Genomic DNA, 25,667 nt, shown 5'->3' on the forward strand with positions numbered 1-25,667 from the left:
TTCTCTCTTCCTTCTTCCATTTGTGCGCCAGCACTCTTGCTCTCTCTCAAAAAAATAAACGTTAAGAAAGGAGAGAGAAAAAAAATAAAATGACTCTCTCCTTATCCTAATGTTGTCACCAGTTAAAAATCTGTTCTGTAGTTTAAAAATATTAATGAAATACCTTACATTTGCTTAGCTTTTTATATACATTTTCAATCTTTTATGTAAGTTCTCATTTTTCCCATGTCATCTTATAAAATTTTTACACTTTGTTATAAAACTGCTTTTGGGGGGCTATTAATTTCAAACTTGCTTTAAAAAAAATAATTACATAGCTATGCAAACATAAATCAGGTAAATGGGGCACCTGACTGGCTTAGTCAGATGAGATTCTTGATCTCGGGGTTGTGAGTTTGAGCCCCAGGTTGGGTATAGAGATTACTTAAAATAAATAAATAGACTTTAAAATCAATCAATTAATCCAGTAAAGACTAATGACAGTAAATCAAAGTGTGGAGCTACTAGCTTATCTACTGTGAAGGAAATGACAGATAAAAAAGTTCATTTTTCTGGAATAGGGAGTCTCCCAACATTTTTCCCCAGCCAGGGTAGAAAGCTGCAATGAACTTCTATGCTTCTAATAATCCTTCTGTCACCAAAAAAGGAAAATCTTCAATTAGTGCCATTCATGGCAAGTGTCCCAGCTCATCTGTTCAACCTCAGGTCTGACATCACTTCTAGGAAGCTCATGCTGGCACCTACCTCCCCATCCCAGCCCCTGTCTGTTTTGTTCTCCTCTTAGGCATTCTTGTACCATTGTTTCACTTTTTATTGTTCTTTCTTTTCCAATAGACCTCGTGGAGACCAGGAACTAAATATTCCTCATATTTGTATTGCCAGCATCTAACACTATGCCTGGCACAGAATTGTTATCCAGTAAATAATTTCAGGAGGGGTACAGGTAGAAAGCAGAAAGAAAGAAGGAGTTTATTTGCTAACTGCAGTAACTAGTAGATTTTCACTTTCTTTAAATGCTGTATTTTCATACTTGATATGTTAATTGCCCGAGTTTGTATATTTATGTATTATAAACTATTAGTCTTTTATTGATTTAGACAAAATATGAATTATAAGAGGTTAATGTCAAAATATTAGTAGCTTCCTATCTAATTTTTATTCTCTTCAGCTTTTACTTATACAATAGTAGAGCCTTCCTTTTTAGACCTGTAGACCACAGAGAGGCTTCTTACAGAGGGCAGATTGAAAGCCAGTGATCAGGAGTGATTCTTCTAGTGGGAAAATGGTAGCAAGAGTGGCTATTGGATTTTTATGGAAAGCTATAAATAAGGTTGGGGATTTAATTTCAGTATTGTAATTATATTGATATAAATTAATTAAATAATATTTTTCATAGGCAATAGGGAGTCCAAGGAAAATTCAGAAAGAATCCAGAAAATCAGGGAACAAAGACACAGATTCTGAATACTTGCCATCAAACACATCTGATGATGATGATGATCCTTATTATTATTACTATAAGCCTCGGAAAAATCGTAGTAAATTCAAGAAAAAGCCTGTTCTATCCACAAAAAAGGGAAAAGGTCAGCCTAATATCAATCTCAGTTCACAAGATCACTGTCCAGCTACCAGTGACTCTGGAATTACAGATGTTACCACATCTAAAAGTACATGTATCTTTGAAATCAAGGAAGAACGTGGAGCAAAGGACCAAGCTGAATCTTTAAACCCTACCGACGGTGATGTGCCACAATCTAATATCGGGAGTCCCTGTAATTCCTCAGATTATCGCTTTGAGTGCATATGTGGTGAGCTTGATCAGGTAGACCGTAAACCTCGTGTTCAGTGCCTGAAATGCCACCTATGGCAACATGCAAAATGTGTGAATTATGAAGAGAAGAATCTGAAGATTAAGCCTTTTTACTGCCCCCATTGCCTTGTTGCAATGGAGCCAGTATCAACACGAGCAACTCTGATCATCTCGCCCAGTTCCATTTGTCATCAGTGGGTGGATGAAATCAACAGGCATGTGAGGTCATCATCTCTTCGAGTCTTGGTAAGGCAGTTTGGACTCTTTAAATGAATAGGAAAATCCCAATTTTTGCTTCCCTGTGGTAATTTTTACAACCTTTATCACTTCGTTGTTTATTCCAAAAATTAATAAGATAGTTATGAAATCAGAATTTGAAGAGGAAATTGAGAATGGGAAATGAAACAGTAGACTCTGTATTCTTTTCTGACATCAGAAGTTTAGAAGTTAAAGCGCTTTGAGTTAAAAGATGTGGAAGCTTTTGAAAAAATCCATCATGTAAATGAAAAAGACTTCATATACACATTTACACTCTCAGACAGAAAGGCAGCATTGTGTAATAGTAGCTGCCTGTCTCATCTCTACCTCTTAGATCCAGAGTCATCCTTTGAGGCCTCAGTTACATTATCTGTAAAATAAGAATTTACTCATTCAGCAAATATTTATTGAGCACCTGTAACGTGCCAGGAACTGTGCTAAGTTCTAAAATTAATACCCCTTCATAGACTTACTGTGAAGGTTAAATGAATTGATAAAGTGCTGGCACATAGTTCATTGTAACTTACTAATGTTAGTATTTTGTTTTTAATTGAAGTATAGTTGGCATACAATGTTATCTTAATTTCAGGTGTATAACAACGAATCGACAATTCTGTACATCATGCTATGCTCACCAAGACAAGTGTAGTTACCATCTGTTATCATGCAATGTTAGGACAGTATTATTGACTACCTATGCTGTACTTTTCATCCTTGTGACTTATTTATCTTATAACTAGAAGTCTGTATTTCTTAATCCCCTTCACCTATTTCACGCACCCACCCCCTCAATTCCCTCCCCTCTGGCAACCACTATTTGCTCTCTGTATTTATGATACTGTTTTATGTTTTATGTTTGGTTGGTTGGTTGGTTTTTTTAGGGTTCCACATATAAGTGGAATCATATGGGATTTATCTTTCTCTGTCTGACATCTTTCATTTAGCATAATGCCTCTAGGTTCATCCATGTTGTCACAAATGACAAGATCTCATTCTTTTTTGAACTAATATTCCACTATTTATATATACCACATTTTTTTTATCCATCATCTATCAGTGGACACAGGTTGCTTCCATAACTTGGCTGTTGTAAATAATGCTGCAGTAAAAATGGGTGACTATATTTTTGAGTTAGCATTTCCATTTTCTTTGGGTAAATACTCAGTAGTGGAATTATTGGATCATATAGTATTTCTATTTTTAATGTTTTTGGGAACTTTCATACTGTTCTCCACAGTGGTTGCATCAGTTTACAATCCCACAAACGGTGCATCAGTTTCCTTTTTTCCACATCCTCACCAACACTTGTTTTTGTCTTTTTGATACTAGCCATGCTAACTGGTGTGAGGTGATATATCACTGTGGTTTGATTTGCATTTGTCATTAGTGCTGGTGAGCATTTTTTTATGTGTCTGTCGGCCATCTGTTTGTCTTCTTAAAAAAATCCCCATTTTTTAATCGATTTTTTTTTTTTTTTGGTGTTGAGCTCTGTAAATTCTTTATATATTTTGAATATTGGCTAATATCCCCTAAATGGATAGATCACTTGCAAATATCTTTTCCCATCTACTAGATGGCCTTTTAATTTTTTTTTTTTTTTTTTAATTTTTTTTTTTCAACGTTTTTATTTTATTTTTGGGACAGAGAGAGACAGAGCATGAACGGGGGAGGGGCAGAGAGAGAGGGAGACACAGAATCAGAAACAGGCTCCAGGCTCTGAGCCATCAGCCCAGAGCCCGACGCGGGGCTCGAACTCACGGACCGCGAGATCGTGACCTGGCTGAAGTCGGACGCTTAACCAACTGCGCCACCCAGGCGCCCCAATGGCCTTTTAATTTTGATGGTGTTCTTTGCTATGCAAAATCTTTTTATTTTCACTGGTCCTAGCAGTTTACTTCTGTTTTTGTTTCCTTTGCCCAAGGAGACATATCTGTAAATATTTGGCTAAGGCCAGCATCTGAAAGTTGACTGCCTATGTTTTCTTTTAGGAATTTTATGGCTTAGGATCTCACATTTAGACTTTTATTCCATTTTGAGTTAATTTTTGTATGGTGTAAGAAAGTGGCTCACTTTTATTCTTTGGCATATAGTTGTCCAGTTTTCCCAGCACCATTTGTTATCTTTTCTCCACTGTACATTCTTGCCTTCTTTGTCGTAGATTAATTAACTATATAAGCATCGGTTTATTTCTGGACTCTATCCTGTTCCATAGATCTGTGTATCTATTTTTGTGCTAGTGCCATATACTTGATTAGTACAGGCTTTGTAGTGTATCTTGATATCTGGGATTGTGATATTTCCAGTTCTGTTCTTCTTAAGATGGCTTTGGCTATTCAAGATCTTCAGTGGTTCCATACCAATTTTAGGAATATATGTTCTCGTTCTATGAAAAAATGCTAATGGTATTGATAGGGATTGCATTGAATCTGTAGACTACTTTGGGTTCTATGGACATTTTAGCAATATTCGTTTCTCCAGTTCATGAGCATGGTTTATCTTTCTATTTGTCATCTTCAATTTCTGTCACCAATTTCTTACAGTTTTCAGAGTATAGGTCTTTCACTTCCTTGGTTAAATTTATTCCTAGGTATTTTATTCTTTTTGGTATAACTGTAAATGGGATGATTTTCCTAATTTTTTTATTAGTATATAGAAGTATAACAGATTTCTGTACATTAATGTTATGTCCTACAACTTTACTAAATTCACTACTGATTCTGATAGTTTTTAGGTAGAATATTTAGGGTTTTCTTTATATACTATTATGTCATCTGGTAATAGTGACAGGTTTTTCTTACCAATTTGGGTACCTTTTATTTCTTTTTCTTATCTGATTGTTGCAGCTAGGACTATTCAACTACGTTGCATAAAAGTGGTGAGAGTAGACATCTTTATCTTGTTCTTGACCCTATAGGGAAAGCTTTCAGTTTTTCACTGTTGAGTACGATGTTAGCTGTGGGTTTGTCATATATGGCCTTTACTATGTTGAGGTATGTTCCCTCTAAATCCATTTTGTTGAGTAATGTTAGTATTCTTCACTCCCTTTGTTCTTCCTTCCTTCTTTCCATACAAATGTTATTTAAGGTGTTCAATATTTCATCTACTACCATAGACAGGGAGAGAGAACACAGTAATAAGTGAAACCTCCTCTTGGCCATTGAGGAGCTCAGTTTTGTTGGGTAGATAAACCTTGATTTGAATCTAGGCTCTGCAAGTTCTGAGCAAGTCACTTCATGTTTCTTATGTGTGTGATAGGAATAAAAATAACCACTAATGAGATTGTTGCTGAAGATAGGAGATAAAGTGCAGCATAGTGTCTGAAATATAAAAGGCATTCAGGAAATTATAGCTCTTCTTGTTCTACTTCTTCATACCTCTGTGCTTTTGTATCTACCTACCTACGTACCCTTAAGTCCTTTTCCCCTTTCTCCACCTGTGAGAACTCCTAAATGTTCTTTAAGAGCCAGCTCAAATTTTAACTCCTCTGAATTTACCTTCTCAGCCATAGCATTGGTCTTTCCACTGTGCTATCATTTTCACTTCTCTTACATTTCCCTTCATGATGCTTATGTTACCGGTCTTCTACCCTAACGTGGCTTTCTCTAGACACGTATCTAGACACGTGAGTCTAGATACACATGGAGTGTATCTCATAGCATGTTTTGTACTAAACTAAACAATGGAAAGAACTCAGTAAGGGTGTAAGAATGAATATTTCCATTATCTTTAATGAGCCTTTCTGCAGTAACTGTGTCTGTGATTGTTTCCTAGGTATATCAAGGAGTGAAGAAAGATGGTTTTTTACAGCCTCACTTTTTGGCTGAACAGGATATAGTTATCATTACCTATGATGTCCTTCGTTCAGAACTTAACTATGTAGATATCCCACATAGCAACAGTGAGGATGGGCGTCGTTTACGGAACCAGAAGCGCTATATGGCCATTCCCAGCCCCCTAGTAGCTGTGGAGTGGTGGAGGATCTGCCTTGATGAAGCCCAGATGGTTGAATGTCCTGCTGTAAAAGTGAGAATTTCTGCAGAATCTTCTGAGGGCTGGGGAGTAAAAAGAGGAAAGAGATTGAGGAAGTTGTCCATAAAAATATTAATAATCTAAGTGTAATTAACCTACAGTGTTGACATTGGCCAAAAGTTTGTTGTTAAACATAGTAATTTGCTTTTCTCTTGTGCTCTGAACTACATAACCCTCAGGAGTTATTTTGGTACTGTAGGAATTACTGCTTTATATGCAATGCCCATATGTATTTGAATAAGATGGCAATTTATGTGTGATGCAGATCAAAGTAAACTCTGTTTAGGGACTTCTGCTAGCATTTCTGCTAAGTGGAAAGTTCATCGTGTAGGCTCTGATAACTTTGGGCCAAAGTTGACCTTTTTGTTGGAGAGATCATACCATAACAGAAAATACTACTTTAGAAGATAGAGTTTGATTTAGCCTTTGTTCATATGTCTTTATTCCATTTTCTTTGGCCAGCTTGTAATCTGCACTCAATTTATGAATCTTATCTGTTAGTGTATTGGTTCACATCTTAAGGATGGGTGGCATTGGGGATGTCTCAGTCATTCAGGGAGCCTTTTCATTCTATACATACTGAACTATTCTTCCTCTTTTGGGGAGGGCTCATGGCAGCCTTCTGCTAATGAGAACCACTGTACTAGAAGATGGCCTATTGAATATGACCTTCAACTTTGAGTGTGATAACTGTGAATAAGAGAGAGTGTGCCTGACCTGAAGCATAGCTTTTCATGGGCTATTCTCAGGAGTAAACATTCCTAATTTCCCCTGCCTTTTTTTCCTTCTCTTTTTATTGCATATTTCTTTCTCATTAGGCTGCAGAAATGGCTCAGCGCTTGAGTGGGATTAATCGCTGGTGTATCAGTGGCACTCCAGTACAGAGAGGATTGGAGGGTAATGTATGGTTTCTTCACATTTTGCATATATTTGAAAAGCTTGCTTGTTTTTAGGAACAAGTATTTTCAGCCTTTGTTGAAATCCTTACGTAAGTGATTGTACATGTATTTCACTCCTAGTAGTTTTAAGCATTCATCTTTTTAAATGGAATTGGATGGTTTTTGTTTTTATGAGAATGGATAGATGGTGAGTAGTCCCATTGTCCTAAGGTGAACAGTCATTGTGCCCTCCTGAGCAGTGTAGATGCAGGTCTAAACTGAACTCAGAGCTCCAAAGTGGTAGGTAGAAAACAGAAAGAAGGTAGCAAGAGAGAGAGAGGAGAAGGAAAAGATGCATAGTCACGATGTTGTAGTTGAAAATGAAAGTCTCATTGGTTTTCTTTTGGTGTTAGAGCAGGATTACTCAACCTTGGCCCCATTGACATTTGGGCCTGGATAGTTCTTTTTTGTTGGGAGCTGTCCTATGCATCTTGGGATATTTAGCTTCTCCCACTAGATGGCAGTAGCACTTCTGCAATTGTGACACCCACAAATGTGTTTTAGACATTGCCTATTATTCCCTGGGGGACAAAATCATACCACTCCACCTCCACCTCCATTGAGAACCACTGTGCTAGACTGATGGAGATAAACCAGATTTGATGATTTATTAATTAGCAACAACCAGAGATCTTGTGAATCCCAGGTTGACTACACACTGAGCAAGGACATGAGGCTAGGATGTTTTCATTCCATAATTTGCGAGGCCTTTAGTATGTTTCTACAGGCAGGCTGAAATAAAGCCAGGTAGCAAGAACGCCTCCCTCTCCTCCCATCCTCCCCACTCCATGTGTATGTAATATACTTCTTTGTATAGTATACAAAGCACTGGTTTTCAGGATATACGAACCATGGTGACATACTGACTTTTCAGTTGTATGTCCATAAAGAAATGACATAAACATTCAAATTTTTATTTTCCTTATTTGCAAAGTAAGATGTTTTAAGATTAGTTATAATAAAGTCTGCAAAGCATTTAGCATGGTACCTGGAAGGTATTAAATATTCAGTGAGTGGTAGCTGCTTCCACTGCTGCTTTTGTTGTTCTTATTTCCCATTTATATATTTGTGTATTCATTTTAGCTTCTTCGAAAGTGTTGACTCTAAATTACTTAAGTACTTTGTAGTACACTTATTGGTTCATTTATTCTTTGTGAAGTATAATAAAAAAAAAAAAAAAAAAAAGACTCGGTTCCTGACCTTCTTGAGCTTACATTTTAGAAGGCAAGATGTATTTATTAAGTACTTAAGACAAATGTTAAGACTGTAGTCAAGGTAACTTTAATGTATAAGAGAAATGTAAAATTCAAACTATAATAAGCTTCAGAAAAGATGTCTCATTCTGTGACATCACATAATAGGGATGTCGAAGGAAGGGACAGCTGAGCCAGGATCTGAAATATTAATATGAGTTAAGTAAATAGGGAAGAATTCTCTATCGTAAAGGAAACAGAAAATACAAAGATGATCTGGCAGGAGGAGCATGGAAGGATATTAGTGTGGCTAGAATACAGAGAGCTGGAAAACTGGAAAACCCAGTAGATTGAATAGGTGGATATAGATCAGACCATGGAGGACTCTGTAGGCCATGATGAATAAATTTATTTGTTTATTTTCTTAAGAATAGTAGGAGCTATTAGAAAGATTTAAACAAAGTGGTTAGGTATCATCTCGTGGTTAGATTTGGATTTCAAAAATTCAATCTATTTGCAGTGTAGAGAATGGTTTAGAAGTGGGACAGAGTGGATACTAGGATCTCAGTTGGCTACAATAAGGAATCTAGGCAAGTTGATACTGACACCCTGAGTTTTAACTAGGATTGTCCTGAAGAAATGCAAAAAAGTGGATAAGAAAAAAATTAATAAGGCTTATTCAGTGATGGGGAGATGCCAGGACTTCGAAGTAGCATAACTCCATGTACAGTGACTGTATTTCCTGGTGAATAACACTAGAGGAGAAGCATGTTTGGGCAAAAAGAGTATGAATTTGATTTTGGCAAGTTGAGCTTGAGGCACTTTTGGGACCTCAAAGAAGAGATAGCACATAGGCAATTGGATTGGTTTAAACAGAAGTACAACTCCATTGATATCTGCATGTAGGCAGTATTTCTTTTTAGATGTTAATGGACTCTCAGAAAGTGTCAAAAAGTAACTTAATTCAACCTAAATATTTGTTAGGCATCTTCAGAATAAATGTTGTGGGTAGGGGTATCACGTTTTTGGAAAAAAAAAAAATTTCATGGTTTCTAAAGAGAATATAGCCTAATGTGAACATGTTTAATGAAGAAAAATATTTAAAAAATTACACTGAGCCATAATCTTCATTTAAAGACATAACCACTATTCCAATCTTTTTTATATAAATGTTTGCATGTTTGTCCTCATACTGCATGCATAATTTTATACCTTTTTTTTCACTTAACATTATATTCTAAGCAATTTTTCATGTTTTAAAAATCCATCATAAATGCAAACACTATAAGGTATAATGTTAAGTGAGTAAAACATGGACTATAATATTGATTCCCCAATCATAAAACATACAAGTACAACGAAGTAAATCTAACAAACACAAGGCGTGTTGGATTAGAAGAAGATCAGTTTTATCTTAAATACCATACGATTTCCCTCATATGTGGAATTTGAGAAACAAAACAGATGAACATAGGGGAAGGAGGGAAACTAAGGAAGGGCTGAAGCAAACCATAACTATAGAGAACAAACTGAGGGTCGAGGGAGGGAGGGAGGTGGGTGAGGAGATGGGCTAGATGAGTGATGCACATTAAGGAGGGCCCTTGTTGTAATGAACACCAGGTGTTATATGTAAGTGTATCACTAAATTCCACTCCTAAAACGAGTATTTTTTGCTAAGTAGAATTTAAATAAAAATTTGAAAAATAAAAAAAAAGGAAAAGAAAGGTTTTGTCTTATGGGGAGTACTATATGATTTATTTAATCATTTCTTTATTTGAGTCATTTTTATTCTATATGTTGTTGGCATGAATGTCACTGTGTGGATTAATCTTGTCTCTAGTTTTTTATTATGGTTTTAGTCTTATTTCCCAAAAGTAGAATTACTAGTCCAAAAAATGTAATGAATATTGGATCAGTGAATATTCTTCATATCACCTATGTCATTCAGACTTCTTTCCTAATCCAGCAAGCCTTAAATCCAGTAGTCTCATGAGAGTGCCTGATTCTTCTTATGTATCTCTTGATCAGGTGCACACAAGTGAGTCATTTTCTAGTTTTACTTCTGATGGAAATTTCAGACTTTTGAATTTAAATACGAGGTTTGTGGAATGGTTACACATTTTAGCTCCTAGCACAAAACCTAGTGCAATATCAACAAACATAAGTCAAAGTGGAATTAACTTTCAGATTCAAGAGTCTATACAATCTGCATTTTAATTCATGGAAAGTACTATGTGCTGTGTAATATCTATGAAAGTGGTTATTCAAAATAGTAATGTAGAAATATAGAAACAGTTATTCTCAATGTGTTGTTTTTTTTTTCTTCTCAGATCTTTTTGGGTTGGTGGTCTTTCTTGGTATTGAACCTTACTGTGTCAAACACTGGTGGGTTCGACTTCTCTATCGCCCTTACTGCAGGAAGAATCCTCAGCTCCTCTACAGCTTTATTGCCAAGATACTATGGAGGTCTGCAAAGAAAGATGTGATTGACCAAGTCAGTAGCATAAGTTTTTACTGATTAAGGACATTACAAGAAAAGGGAAGCGAGAGCTGGGATGGAAAGTTAAATTTTCAGGTGAAATCCCTTTTTTCTTCTCCCTACAGATCCAGATACCCCCTCAGACAGAAGAAGTCCACTGGCTTCACTTTTCTCCAGTGGAAAGACATTTCTATCACCGCCAGCATGAAGTGTGCTGCCAGGATGCAGTAGTAAAGCTCAGGAAGATTTCTGACTGGGCCCTGAAGCTCAGCAGCCTGGACCGAAGGACGGTCACCTCCATTCTGTATCCACTGCTGAGGCTCAGGCAGGCCTGCTGCCACCCACAGGCCGTTCGTGGGGAGTTTTTGCCACTCCAGAAAAGGTTTTGTTTTCAATTTCCTTACACTGCAATTGACACTATATTAGTGATAGACAGTGTTTAAGCTATTAGCTTTCTAGCCCCCAGTTTCATTCAGGGTCTTATAAATGAGCTGTTGTCCGTTATTTTTAGCAGTGCGGTTTTCCTTTGGCATGAACCCCATTTATGAAAGAGAGCCACATTCTCAAAATTATTTTCATGGTTTTAAACATTTCTTTTAAAGTTAGGACTATTTGGGGGTTTTATTGTTTTATTCTGTTTTTTTGTTTTGTTTTGTGTATTTTTTGCTGCACTTCAGATATGAAAGGCTTTTGTTCTTATTCTAATTTTTTGTTGCTACATCAGGGACTTAACTGAATTAGGTTACTATATTTTCTTTGTAATTTGTGTCCACAGTATCTAGTCCACTGTTATCCCAGAAATTGTTTGTTCATCAGTCTGTGACTCAGCAACTGGCGTGTTTTGTTTTGTTTTGTTTTGTTTTGTTTTGTTTTGTTTTAGCACCTGGTGTTAAAAAGATAAGGTGTTATTAAAAATGTATAGAAAGAGGAATTATATTTTTGTCTTTGCCTTTAAGCAGTTTATAGACAAATAAGGAAAATGACAAAGATTAGTGATTCCTATAAAATAAGGCAAACTTACTTCATAAGAGGTACTTATACGTGGCTGTAGACAGTTAGAATATGGAAATAATTTCTATATAAATGGTTAACGTTAGACAGCCTTTTGGCAGAAATGGCATTTGATCTGATCCTTGAAGAATCCTCATTTTTTTTACAGATAAAAAAAAAATTCAGGCTTATGGAGATTCATTAAATTATAATGCTAGAGATTCAGACTTAATCTTATCTTCTAACACCCATACTGTTTCAAACATATCGTGTTGGTACTTCATATTTTGGGAAGATTTTTCTACTTCCCTTCTCCATTGACCTAACTGGGAAAAAGTAAAGGAGGATGGGATCAGGTAATAGAATGCTTGCCAGAATAGTAAGAGGCAATTGAGTTGAAAGTGACAGTGGTAAAATGGAAGTGGAAAGAAAGATCCCGAAGATATACAAAGACTCTGTAAGAGGCTGATACTCTTGATCTTATGTGATGTAATATTGGCACTTAGGATTTTCTCTTCAGGAACAATCTACCTTTTCTTTTAGCACCATGACAATGGAAGAGCTGCTAACATCTCTACAGAAGAAATGTGGAACAGAGTGTGAAGAAGCACATCGGCAACTAGTTTGCGCTCTCAATGGCTTAGCAGGCATCCACATCATTAAAGGTAGAAGGTGATTGTTTTGTTATCTCTGATTCTTCTAAATACTTAATGAGGCAGATTAGGTAGAGTAGAAATTAAAATCCCCCAAGGAAGGCATTCTTATACACTACTGATTAGTTTAGGTAGGCTCGACCTAATGGAGAGCACTTGTGCAGAACATTTGAAACACCTTCAAAGTTTGCATATGCTTTCACCATACATTTCCACTTGTAGAAGTTTGTTGTTGTTTGGGAAAGGATGTAAACAAAGATTTGGCAGTAAATTATTCACCTTAGTCTATAGTAGTGAACAACTGAAAATGAGTAAAATACCTAGAAATAGAAGAATGGTTAAATTCTGACATTCAAGGGAATGCTAGTCATCAATTGACAAAATAAAATTATTTGTAAATTCATTCTTTCATCAAATATTGGCATGTCTGCTCTGCACCAGGTATGATCTCAGTACTAAAGATAATAAAGCAAAGTAAGTCTTTGATCTTTTGGACCTTAAATTCTTAGCAAGGAGAGATAGACAAATACACACACACAATGTGTATGGATATAGTTATGGTGTTATACATTATACGCAAAATTTAAGCACATTAATAGAGAATCTTTTATTTCTTTTTTTTTTAATTTTTTTTTTAACGTTTATTTATTTTTTTTTGAGACAGAGAGAGACAGAGCACGAACGGGGGAGGGTCAGAAAGAGGGAGACACAATCTGAAACAGGCTCCAGGCTCTGAGCTGTCAGCACAGAGCCCAACGCGGGGCTCAAACTCACAGACCACGAGATCATGACCTGAGCTGAAGACGGTCGCTCAACTGACTGAGCCACCCAGGCGCCCCAAGAATCTTTTATTTCATGGGAAGATATTTAAATGGTATTTCCCATCTCTGAGGGATACTGTTTTTTATTGCCTAACATCCGGTGTCTTATAGTCTATTATTTCATATATTTTGTACGTTTCAGAAAGGAGGGTAAATTCATTCTCTCATTTTGTAATGGCCAGAAGCAGCATATCAGTGGTTACATTAAATGCAATGGTGTAAATGCCCCAATTAGAGATTTTCAAGATGGATATTTAAAAAAAACAGTATCTAATAATACACTATCTACATGAAACCCTCTTTTTATTTAAAGATACAAATGTAGCAGAATGAAAAATGATATGCTATATTAACACTAATCAAAAAAAGCTGGAGTGATTATATTACTGCCAGGCAAAGAGTATTACCAAGGATATAGTGTTATTTTATCACTGGAAAATAAACCTAAATGTTTATGCACTTAAAAGCAAGGCTTAGGGGCTCCTGGGTAGTTGCTCAGTGTATTGAACATCTGACTTCGGCTCAGGTCATGATCTCACGGTTCATGAGTTCAGGCTCCGCTTCGGGCTCTGTCTGACAGCTCAGAGCCTGGAGCCTGCTTCGGATTCTGTGTCTCCCTCTCTGTCTCTCTGCCCCTCCCCTGCTCATGCTCGCTCTCTCTCTCTCTCAAAAATGAATAAACTTAAAAAAAAATTTATTTAAGAAAACAAAAAGCAAGGCTTAAAAATAAATAAAACACAAACTGATACAACTATAATTGGAAATAGACAAATTCATTACTATAGTCCGAGATTTCAACATCCTTCTTCCAATTATTGATAGAACAAGAAGACAGAAAATAAGAGGCATGGAAAACTCAACAGTAGCAACTAATTGACATAGTCAACCGTTATAGAACACTTTACCCCACCAAAGAATACACATTCTTTTCAAGTGCACATGGTATGTTTACCGAGACAGAGCATGTTCTGGGCTATAAAACAATTCAGTCAATTTAAAAGCATTCAAGTCTTGAGGCGCCTGAGTGACTTAGTCAGTTAAGCATCCATCTCTTGATTTTTGGCTCAGGTCATGATCTCACGGCTCATGAGTTTGAGCCCCGCATTGAGCCCTCTTGGGACTCTCTCTTTCTCTTTCTCTTTCTCTTTCTCTTTCTCTTTCTCTTTCTCTTTCTCTTTCTCTTTCTCTCTCTCTCTCACTCTCACTCTCACTCTCACTCTCACTCTCACTCTCTAACTCTCTCCACTCTTCTCTCTCTCTCTGCCCCTCCCCTGCTCACTCTCTCTCACTCCCTTTCAAAATAAATAAACATTAAAAAAAATTAAAAGGATTCAAGTCTTAAAAAGTACATTCTCTGACCATAAATGGAATTAAATTAGGTATCAAAGATAACTGGAAAGTCCCCAAATAATTTGAAACTAATTAAAATAATTCTGAGTAACCCTTGGGTTAAAGAATAAATCAAAAGGGAAACTGGCAAATATTTTCAAGTGAATTAAAATGAAAACATCAAGAGCTGTGGAATCTTGATCAGTGATTAAAGAGAAATTTATAGGACTGAACACTAACTTAGGAAAAAAGTTGTACGTCATTGACCTCAGCTGATACCTAATTAAGAAACTAAAAAAAGAAAAGCAAATGAAATACCAAGTCAGGAAAAGACAGAAAATAATAAAGATCAATGCAGGAATCAATTAAAAAGAAAACAAAACCAGTAAAAAGAGACCATGAAATCAAAAGCTGATTATTTGAGATCAGTGGGAATTTATAATCCTCTAGTCAAACTATTTAGGAAAAAAGAAAAGACACAGATTACTGTTAGTAGGAATCGGGAATGAGAGAGGTAACATCACTACAGAGTCTATAGATCTTTAAAAAATTGTGAAGGAATCTTATGTACAACTTTATGCCAGAAATTTGACAACTTACATATATGAACAAATGCTTTAGAAGACACAAATTCCCAAAACCAACTCAATAAGAAATAGATAACCTAGATAACCTGAATAGCCCTGTATCTATTCAAGAAATTAATTTTACTGTTAAAAAACTTAACCACAAAGTGAATTCTAGATGACTAGAAGCCCAGGTGACTTCCTTGGTGAATTCTACCAAACATTTAAGGAAGAAATAATATCAAATCCATATAAGCTCTTCTATAATATTAAAAAGGAAAAAATAATTTTCAACTTACTTTGAGGCACCAGTATCCTGATTACAAAACTAGAGACCAGTGTCACTCAAGAACATAGATAGAAAATTCTTTAAAAATTTTTAACAAAGTGAATCTAACAATATATTAAAAAAAAAATAATACTTTATGACAAAGTAGAATTTATTCTGGGAATGCAAGACTGGTTTACTATTTAAAAATTAATTACCGTTCCCTATCAAAGTAACACCAGCATTCTTCACAGAGCTAGAACAAATAATCCTAAAATTTGTATGGAACCAGAAAAGACCCCAAATAGCCAAAGCAATCTTGAAAAGGAAAACCAAAGCAGGAGGCATCACAATCCCAGACTTCAGGCTATACTACAAAGCTGTAATCAAGACAGTATGATACTGGCACAAGAACAGACACTCAGATCAATGGAACAGAATAGAGAACCTAGAAATGGACCCACAAACGTATGGCCAACTAATCTTTGACAAAGCAGAAAAGAATATCCAATGGAATAAAGACAGTCTCTTCAGCAAGTGGTTCTGGGAAAACTGGACAGCGACATACAGAAGAATGAACCTGGACCACTTTCTTACACCAGAAACACAAAAAAAACCTCAAAATGGATGAAAGACCTCAGTGTAAGACAGAAAGCCATCAAAATCCTTGAGAAAGCAGGCAAAAACCTCTTTGATCTTGGCCACAGCAACTTCTTACTCAACATGTCTCCGTAAGCAAGGGAAACAAAAGCAAAAATGAACTACTGGGACCTCATCAATATAAGCTTCTGCACAGCAAAGGAAACAATTAGCAAAACTAAAAGGCAACCGACAGAATGGGAGAAGATATTTGCAAATGACATATCAGATAAAGGGTTAGTATCTAAAATCTATAAAGAACTTATCAAACTCAGTACCCAAAAAACAAATAATCCAGTGAACAAATGGGCAAAAGACATGAATAAACACTTCTCCAAGGAAGACATCCAGATGGTGAACTGACACATGAAAAAATGCTCAACACCACTCATCATCAGGGAAATACAAATCAAATCCACAATGAGATACCACCTTATATCTGTCAGAATGGCTAACATTAACAACTCAGGCAACAACAGATGTTGACGAGGATGCGGAGAAAGAGGATCTCTTTTGCATTGTTGGTGGCAATGCAAGCTGGTGCAGCCACTCTGGAAAACAGTATGGAGGTTCCTCAAAAATCTAAAAATAGAACTACCCTATGACCCAGCAATTGCACTGCTAGGCATTTATCCATGGGGTACAGGTGTGCTGTTTCATAGGGACACATGCACCCCCATGTTTATTGCAGCACTATCAATAGCCAAAGTATGGAAGGAGCCCAAATGTCCATCCATGGATGAACAGATAAAGAAGATGTGGTATATCTATACAATGGAGTATTACTCAGCAATCAAAAGGAATGAAATCTTGCCATTTGCAACTACGTGGATAGAACTGGAGGGTATTACGCTAAGTGAAATTAGAGAAAGACAAAAATCATGACTTTACTCATATGAGGACTTTAAGAGACAAAACAGATGAACATAAGGGAAGGGAGACAAAAATAAAAACAGGGAGGGGGGCAAAACAGAAGAGACTCATAAACATGGAGAACAAACTGAGGGTTACTGGAGGGATTGTGGGAGGGGGATGGGCTCAGTGGGTAAGGGGCATTAAGGAATCTCCTGAAATCATTGTTTCACTATATGCTAATTAATTTGGATGTAAAATTTTAAAAATTAAAAATTAAATTTAAAAAAATTAACATGATTCACGAAATTAACTGAGAAGGAAAAACTTTGTGAGCCTCTCAGTAAATGTAGGAAAAGAATTTGATAAAATCCAACATCCATTCCTGAAAAAAAACTTTCTGCAACCTAGAAATCAAAGCTAACTTTCTCACTTTGTTAAAAGGCATCTCTGAAAAATCTATAGCTAATGTTATACTTAAAGGTTGAAAACTGAATGTTTTCTAAGATCATGAGCAAGTCAAGAATGTCCCATCACCATTTCTGTTCAACACATTACCTGAATTCTCTCCAGTGCTGCAAGACAAAAGAAATAAAAGTTACCAGTTTGAATAGGAAAAGTAAATCAAACTGTCTTTATTTGCTAATATGATTATCCATGTAGGAAAATTACTAGAACTAATAAGTGAGTTCTGCAAAGTTGCGTTATACAAGATTAGTATATAAAAACTGATTTTATTCCTATATGCTAGGAATGAATAATTAGAAATTATGATGATACTGTTCATAGTAGTATCAAAAAAATATGAGGTACTTAAGCATCACCTTGAAAAGAGATGTGTAAGATGTTTACAAAAGTCACGAAAACACTGAAAATTACAAACATTGCTGAGAGAAATTAAGGAACACCTAATTATACCATGTTTGTGGATCAGAAAACTCTTCATTGTTAAGACTAATTCATCCTAAATTGATACATAGTTAATGCAATCAGAATTTTCCAGTCAAAATTTTAACAGGCTCTTTTATAGTACGTGACAGGATGATTCTGAAATTCACGTAGCCAGAACAACTTTAGAAAAGAAAAAAGTTTGAAGATTTATACTACCTGAGTCAAGACATATTTTAAAACTACAATAATCAAGACAGTGTGACATAGGCATGAAGATAGGCAAGTAGACCAATGGACCAGAATAGAGTCCAGAAATAGTCCCACTTATTTATGTTCATTTGATTTTTCCACAAAGATGCAAAGGTATTTCAGTGGAGAAAAGTTAATATTTTCAGTAAATGGTGCTAGAACAATTAGATATCCATACTCAAAAAATAAAACTTTAACGTTGCATTGTATAAACAGTTCATGATACAGAAGATATGAAACTGAAATTAAAAATTCAAACTATAAAACTTAGAGAAAAACACAAAGGATAAAAAAATTATGACTTGGGATTAGGTAAAGATTGAGGGATGACACCAAAGCACAATCCATAAAAGAAAACATTGATATATTTATCATCATCAAAATTAATAAACTCAACTCCTCAAAAAGCATTCTTTTTTTTTATATAAAAATTTTTTTTTAATGTTTATTTATTTTAGAGACAGAGCCAGAGACAGAATCTGAAGTAGGTTGCAGGCTCTGACTGTCAGCACAGAGCCCGACACGGGGCTCGAACCCATGAACCATGAGATCATGACCTTAGCCAAAGTTGGACACTTAATGGACAGAGCCACCCAGGCACCCCACAAAAGGCATTCTTAAGAAAATAAAAAGATAGGGGCGCCTGGGTGGTGCAGTCGGTTAAGCGTCCGACTTCAGCCAGGTCACGATCTCGCGGTCCGTGAGTTCAAGCCCCGCGTCAGGCTCTGGGCTGATGGCTCAGAGCCTGGAGTCTGTTTCCGATTCTGTGTCTCCCTCTCTCTCTGCCCCTCCCCCGTTCATGCTCTGTCTCTCTCTGTCCCAAAAATAAATAAACGTTGAAAAAAGAAAATAAAAAGATAGGGGCTCCTGGGTAGCCCAGTTGGTTAAGCAACTGACTTTGGCTCACGTCATGATCTCATGATTCAGTTCCTGATTTAGAGCCCCACGTTGGCCTCTTTGCTGTCAGCATAGAATCTGCTTCGGATCATCTGTCCCTGTCCCTCTCTTTGCCCCTTCCCCGTGCTTGCTCTCTCTCTCTCAAAAATAAATCAAAATAAGTAAAGATTAAAAAAAAGAAAAAGGAAAGAAAGAAAAAGAAAGAAAGAAAAGATAAGGCATTGAATAGAGAAAATATTTGCAAATCACATATCTGAGAAAGGACTTCTATTCTGAATATGAAAAGAACTCTTAAAAACTAATAATAGAAAGCAGCCCAATGAAAATAGACAAAATGTTTGAACAGAGACTTCAGTGAATATATAGAGATGCCAAATAAAACATACGAAAAGGTAGATATTCATCATCATTAGTCATTAGGTATATGCACATTCAAACCACAAGAACACCCCTGTATGCCTTTATTAAGATGGCTTAAATTAAACAGATCACATGTTGGCAAGGATGTAGAAACAAGTGGAATTCTCATTCATACAGTGCTCTTGAGAATATAAAATTGTAAAATCAGCATTCTATTTCAGTTACTCACTAGCCTCATTTCCATGACCCCAGCTTTTCTGCTAAACTTGCGCTAAGCACAGTGCCTCTATCTTTGTGTTGGAAGCATTCATTCTTTGAGAAATTTATTCTAAATTTTTATGGTAATTTTTCTGGCTATCTAAACTAAAGTGTTATTTTTTTGCACCTGTAGTGAATCACTGAATATTCTGTTCAACAGAGTCTATTGTTATTAATCTGTTACTGTATTTGTAATATAAGATTGCATAGTTTTATAGCTTTTATACCATGACGTTTAAGAGCTTTCTTGTAAGTAATGAGAAAATTACTGATGTAAATGTGCCTTTTTACAAAACTACCTTTAAAACCTCTCTTATAGCTTTGGTTTAGATCATTTGATTTTATTCTCTCCAAAACTAAGTAGAATATAGTTCTTAAAATCATACAAGTATTTCATAATGGTCAGGTATAGTTTTAAGCACTTTTATAATTCAAGATATGTAAATGCTTCTTTATTTCTACCTTCCTCACAAAAGTCATGTATATAGCTCTTCACTGTTTGAATTAAAAAGGCATATTGGAATAAATTCCAATTCTTTTGACCTTCCCACAAAGATTGCTAATCGGTTAGTCTCTTTGGGTACACAGTCATGGAGAGACTTTACCATTTTTCTTGTTTACCTAATAAGACGTTAAAGAAATTAGTTGCCCAGAGAAATTTGTTTCTGTCTAATACAAGGAAATGTTCTAAGCCTCTTTGAACTGAGTGGTCTGTCTTTGGTTATTAGTTTTTCAGCATAATAGAACCAGCACTAGAAAGTGTCTCTTGTCCTGAATACTTGCGTAGAGTTCAGAAGACTCACAGAAGATGAGTAGAAGTAGCTCTAGACAAGAACTGTGAAAAAGATGGGCCTTCTTACTTGCTATAGTTTTTGCACTCTGAACTTAGGTGTATTGTGCAAAGTTTATGGATCTCCGTTTCCTTATCAATAAAATACAGATAGTGCCACTCACTTAGCCCCTCTTGAAGTATTATTATTCTTAATGTGAAGTGTTGATGTACATTGGAAACTCGATAGAAACATAAATGAAGAGTGGTGTTAGTAACCATGGTAATATGAAGTAACCTCAGATTCTTACCGCTTCTCAACCTGTTCATATGCAGATTTTTATTATCAATAACTAATAACAGGAAAAAGATATTATTACATATTTCTTATAAATTGTACAAATATAGTACATGCAACTTTATGTACAAATCTTCTCTCAAGGACATTGCCTGAGAAATACTTAATTTAGCTAGCAGTGTTTGCAAATCTGGATTTTCTCAAATTATTAATCATCACCATCATTGTCATTGCCCTCTCAATTACTAAGTGTGCCTGTGATTATAGTTTTCTGGAATCGATCTAAAATCTTAAACGATCAGTCCTTTAAAATGCGTAGTGAAAGAGTATCAGGCAGCGTTTTTGTTTTATTTTGTTTTTTTTAATTGAACCATAGTTGAAACACAATGTTACATTAGTTTCAGGTGTATAACATAGTAATAGGACGGCTCTATATGTTATGCTGTGACCATCACAAGTGTAGCTACCATCTGTCACCATACGACTTTTTAATAGAAAAAAAATTTTCAAAAAATTTAACTTTCTTTTATTTCAGCTTAGAAGTAATTAGGCAAAAATTGGGAAATTAGTCCTACCTAATAATATTCTGTCACAGTCCCAAATTATTTGAGTGGGATAATTGTGACTAAAATCTACAGAATACTTGAGTGACACAGATAAATACATAGGCCTCTTCTTAGAGATATGTGAGTAATCAATGTACTATTTAAAATATTTTCAAGTCTTTAAAATCTAGCATCATATCTGAGAAATGATCATTTTCTATAAGCATTTTGTATTATACCTAACACCTTTAAGTATATATTGTTTTATCCTCATTATTGCCCAATGATTAAAGTATTATTCCCATTTCACGTAAGAAAACTGGTATTCAGAAGGCTTAGGTGGTTTCTCAAGATTATGGCTAATAAACGACAGAGAATTTGCCCTGAATCTTTTGACTAAAAATTAATTTTTTATTATACTATGTCTGCTTGTTTATCAAATGGACATTTTAGACCTCAATATTATGCTATCTACAGTAAGTTGAAGCTCTTCATCAAAGATTTCTAAAGTCACTAATATATTACTTGCAGATTATCACAATAATAAAAATAAATTTTGTTTTCCCATCTTGATTCTAAAACTGCAATCATCATTTTATTCTATTTTTTTTTATGACTCAAGCTCAGAGAGTGAATGGATTTCTTCCCTTGGCCTCTTTTCTAGTTTCCTTTTCAGATTTATTACCTTCTTTTCCCTGCTATGAAGTTATGTGTGGTAGAGGATTGTAAAAGGAATGATTCATCTGATTGTTTCTAAGCACTTATATGTAGCACTCTGGAAGGCTCAGTGTGCAGTGGGCTGTGAGGCAAAATACCAAGCTGAGGCCTAATGGGAGGTGTCTTACTGCTCTTTTCAAAAAGCTTCGACTGCATTCCCATTAGAGTTCTTTGTCTTTCTGTGCATGAAAACTTGGTTGATTAAGAGAAATTCCTATCAGAAAGTGCATTAATAAAGGTTATGTCCATTCTTAATTTCATTGTAATTAGTAATTACATTTACTACTTGTAGTTTCTTTGCTTAATAGTAGTATATTAACCATTTTTGGAGGTAACATTACATATTTGACTTAGAGATTTAATATTTTCCAATATAGAAATCAGACAGTGGAGATCTGACTTCTAAAAGAAATCTGAAATTAACTGCCAAATTTGAGGGATTTGCTTATATTATATACAAATATGTATGATATACAATGCATATTCTAAGGCCCTCACTGATCATGCTATTAAAAAACGTGTTATTCCAACTTTGTACAGTATGTTTTCTGGACATATTTTTTGGAGAAAATTAGCTTGGCAAGTATCAAATTCAGTACTATTTAGTTTACTTAGAAAGGTTAGTGCCATCAAGTGGCAAAGAATGGGTATTTCTAAATTTGGTTTAAACTTGTATAACTTCTTGAATGTGCATATTTTTGGGTCTTTCCTAGAAAGCATTTTTTTTTTAAGTTTATTTATTTTGAGACAGAGCAGGAGAGAGGCAGAGAGAGAGAGAGGGAGAGAGAGAATCCCAACCAGGCTCCGCACTGCCAGCACAGAGCCCATTGTGGGGCTTGAACTCATGAACCATGAGATCATGACCCGAGCTGAAACCAAGAGCAGACACTTAATGACTGAGCCACTCAGGCGCCCGAAAGCATATATTTTTTTAATGAACATTTTAAAAAGTATTATAGTGAATAGTTAAAATTCAACTGCTTGTATTATAGGCTAGCCACCTTTAAAAAGTATAGTAATTAAGAAAGAATTGTTAAGTGAATTATTCTTTATAAATAATAGTATAAATACTAATAGAATCTTTTGCAGTCTTTTGAAAAGCTTCACAAGAATCTTCAAAACTAAAAAGAGAGAGCTTCTTGTGTGAAGATAATTGAATGTTACTCCTACATTATAATGTGATAGTAATTTTGCAAAAATAATATTCTCCTTTATCAAAGTCAATAGAAATTGACTGTAAAATACTGTGAAATGTATGCTTTAGAAAACTTTGTATTTGGTAGCTTGTAGAACTAAATATAAAGCAATGGTATAAAAGCAAATGTCTTGCACAACAATGTGAATGTACCTAATGCCACTAAACTGCATACTTAAAAATGGTTGATATGGTAAGTTTTATGTTAGGAATATTTTATCATAATAAATATATATATTTATGTATATAATCAGATTTAACAAAAAGAGAACCAACATAATTTATATATATAATATAAATATAATATGAAATATAATATAAATGTAGTATTTATATATAATAATTTATATATATATATATAAATATCTTACTGTGGCTGTGAACAAAGTCCTAAATCCATGATATTAATAAAACTAGTTTGAAGTGAAAAGAAAAGAATGTATGTGATGATTATGAAAAAAGTTTTCTCAGCAAACAAAAGCAAAATCCTCTTCTTTTTTTTTTGTATCTTGTGATTTTCCTGTTAGATTTTTATTTTAATTATATTTCTCAATAATCAGTTTTGAGGTTTTCCTCAGGCAGCAAATAGGATAAGTTCTATTATTCAAGTCATTTAAAATGTTTCCTGTCTCCTTTTATTGAAGCGTCAGAAAATTCTTACTGAGAGAACCAGATAATAAATATTTTAGGCTAGGGACATCTGGGTGGCTCAGTCAGTTGAGCGTCCGACTTCGGCTCAAGTCATGATCTCACGGTTCTTGGGTTCAAGCCCCGCATCAGGCTCTGTGCTGACAGTTTAGAGCCTGGAGCCTGCTTTGGATTCTGTGTCTCCCTCTCTCTGTGTCCCTCCCATGCTCATTCTCTGTCCCTCTCTGTCTCTGAAAAATAAATAAACGTTAAAAAAAATTTAATAAAAAAAAATCTTTTAGGCTTTGAGCCAGAAGGTCTGTTGCAACCTCTCAGCTCTACTGTTGTAATGCAAACGCTGCTATGCTGCTACGGACTGTACATAAACAAATGAGCATGACTGAGTTCCGGTACCCTACAAAAATGCAGAGGGTTAGATATGACCCATGGGCCTGTACTTTACTTGATACTTTTAAGTTACTTTATTTGAGTGAGTTGCTAGTTATGAATAATAATTTAAAAAATCATTAATTTCAGACTGATTGAGATTCATGTGACCAGAAATGGAAAGAATCCCTAAGTTTTGGAAATGTGGTTTTTCATTGCAAATCATTTGGCCACCAAGAAGAACAATACCTATTAAGAAGAATATATGATTTATCTGAGAATTATGTGTAGGTTGATCATAGTGTTTTGAATATTTATAAATTGACCCTTAATTTCAAACATCAAAATGACTACTAATTGGCACCCTTTAACTTTAGTAAGAGGAAAATCATTTGTCTAAATTGAAAGTTAATTTAGTTTGTTTTTCAGTATAATTTTAAAACATAAATATATCTGGTGTTCTCTGCAATGGAGTGAACAAGAGCAGCTATCGTCAGCTTTTTTATTGGGACATGCATATTAAGTGAAGTTTCTTTTCTTTAAAAAGTAGTGAGTTTTAATCATTGTTACATTTTTATAGTAGATCTTCTCAGATACTAGGTAACCAGATCACATTGGGAGCGAAATAGATGACTTTCTTGTGCTTTAAATCACCTTAATTCATCAGGTGAGTATGCCATGGCAGCAGAACTGTACAGAGAAGTGTTGCGTTCATCTGAGGAACACAAAGGAAAACTCAAAACCGATTCACTCCAAGTGAGTAAAAACTAAACAATTTCAAGTATATCATCCATTTGTTTTTTACAAAATAATTTTTCGGAATATTTAAGAAGATAAAGGGTCACAAAATGGATGGACTGAGCCATAATCTCTGAGGATGAAGTTTTGGATTCAGTGCTTTCAACAATAAGCACTCAACATGATTTGTAGATAGATGAAAGTTTGCAAATCACTACTATTCCGTACGTTCAGGCCATTATTGGCACAAGGCTGACTAGATAAATCTAACCTACGTTAGAAAAACAGGTTAAAGTATTTGTGCTTAAAAGAACGGGGTGAGGTTTATCACTTTTGCATATAAATGTTAACACAGTGGCATAGTTTTGACTGAAAGAAGAAAAATGCTGTAAACTAAGCAGTGGAACTTAGTAATAAAACCTTCCCACTGATCTTCTGATTTAATTTTTAGAGGTTTTTTAGGAAGAGTTGAATATTTGAATTTCAACATTTATTTAAATTTTGAATCTCTTCCCTTTCTTAGTTCTGTCCAGTGGGTCATATAGACAAGGCTCTCTAGCTAAATGGTAAATAAGGACTACTTTTATTAGTCTTAGTAAGTTTAGATTTGAGCCCCTAATGGGATTTCTTTATCATTCAGAATCTAGACCTTGGGACCCACATGTTCACCTGTGCCTCAGTGAGTATTAGGAAGAGTTTGGGGGGAAAGAGGAGAAAATTAAATACAAGCCTTCTGTATGGGTAAGGATTATAGAATTCAGACCTTGGGTCAGAAGCAAACGTGTTCGCCTCGTGGAAGAAGGAAGAAATACAAAGATAACATGCTCCTGAATAAAGGAAATAAAAGTAGAAAAGTGGGCAAGAAGACAGTTAAGTCCAGTGTGCCTGATGGTTCAAGAGTGAAGAGTAAT

The 25,667-nt window shown here is 35.2% G+C and overlaps 1 protein-coding gene across 2 annotated transcripts in view; it reads left to right on the top strand.

Annotated features, from left to right (window-relative positions):
• SHPRH (SNF2 histone linker PHD RING helicase) overlaps positions 1–25,667 on the top strand; it is a 96,119-nt gene that overhangs the window by 19,361 nt on the left and 51,091 nt on the right. For both annotated transcript variants that reach the window (XM_047101284.1, XM_047101285.1), the window contains exons 9-15: positions 1,397–2,056; positions 5,840–6,091; positions 6,916–6,994; positions 10,559–10,722; positions 10,833–11,089; positions 12,241–12,362; positions 24,686–24,774. In XM_047101284.1, the coding sequence (XP_046957240.1) occupies positions 1,397–2,056; positions 5,840–6,091; positions 6,916–6,994; positions 10,559–10,722; positions 10,833–11,089; positions 12,241–12,362; positions 24,686–24,774 (1,623 nt within the window). The remainder of the gene's footprint in view (positions 1–1,396; positions 2,057–5,839; positions 6,092–6,915; positions 6,995–10,558; positions 10,723–10,832; positions 11,090–12,240; positions 12,363–24,685; positions 24,775–25,667) is intronic.

The sequence above is a fragment of the Lynx rufus genome, unplaced genomic scaffold, assembly GCF_022079265.1.
Source record: "Lynx rufus isolate CCGP_SWC_20201006 ecotype Redwood Valley unplaced genomic scaffold, mLynRuf1.p SCAF_6, whole genome shotgun sequence".
Taxonomy (NCBI): Eukaryota; Metazoa; Chordata; class Mammalia; order Carnivora; family Felidae; genus Lynx; species Lynx rufus.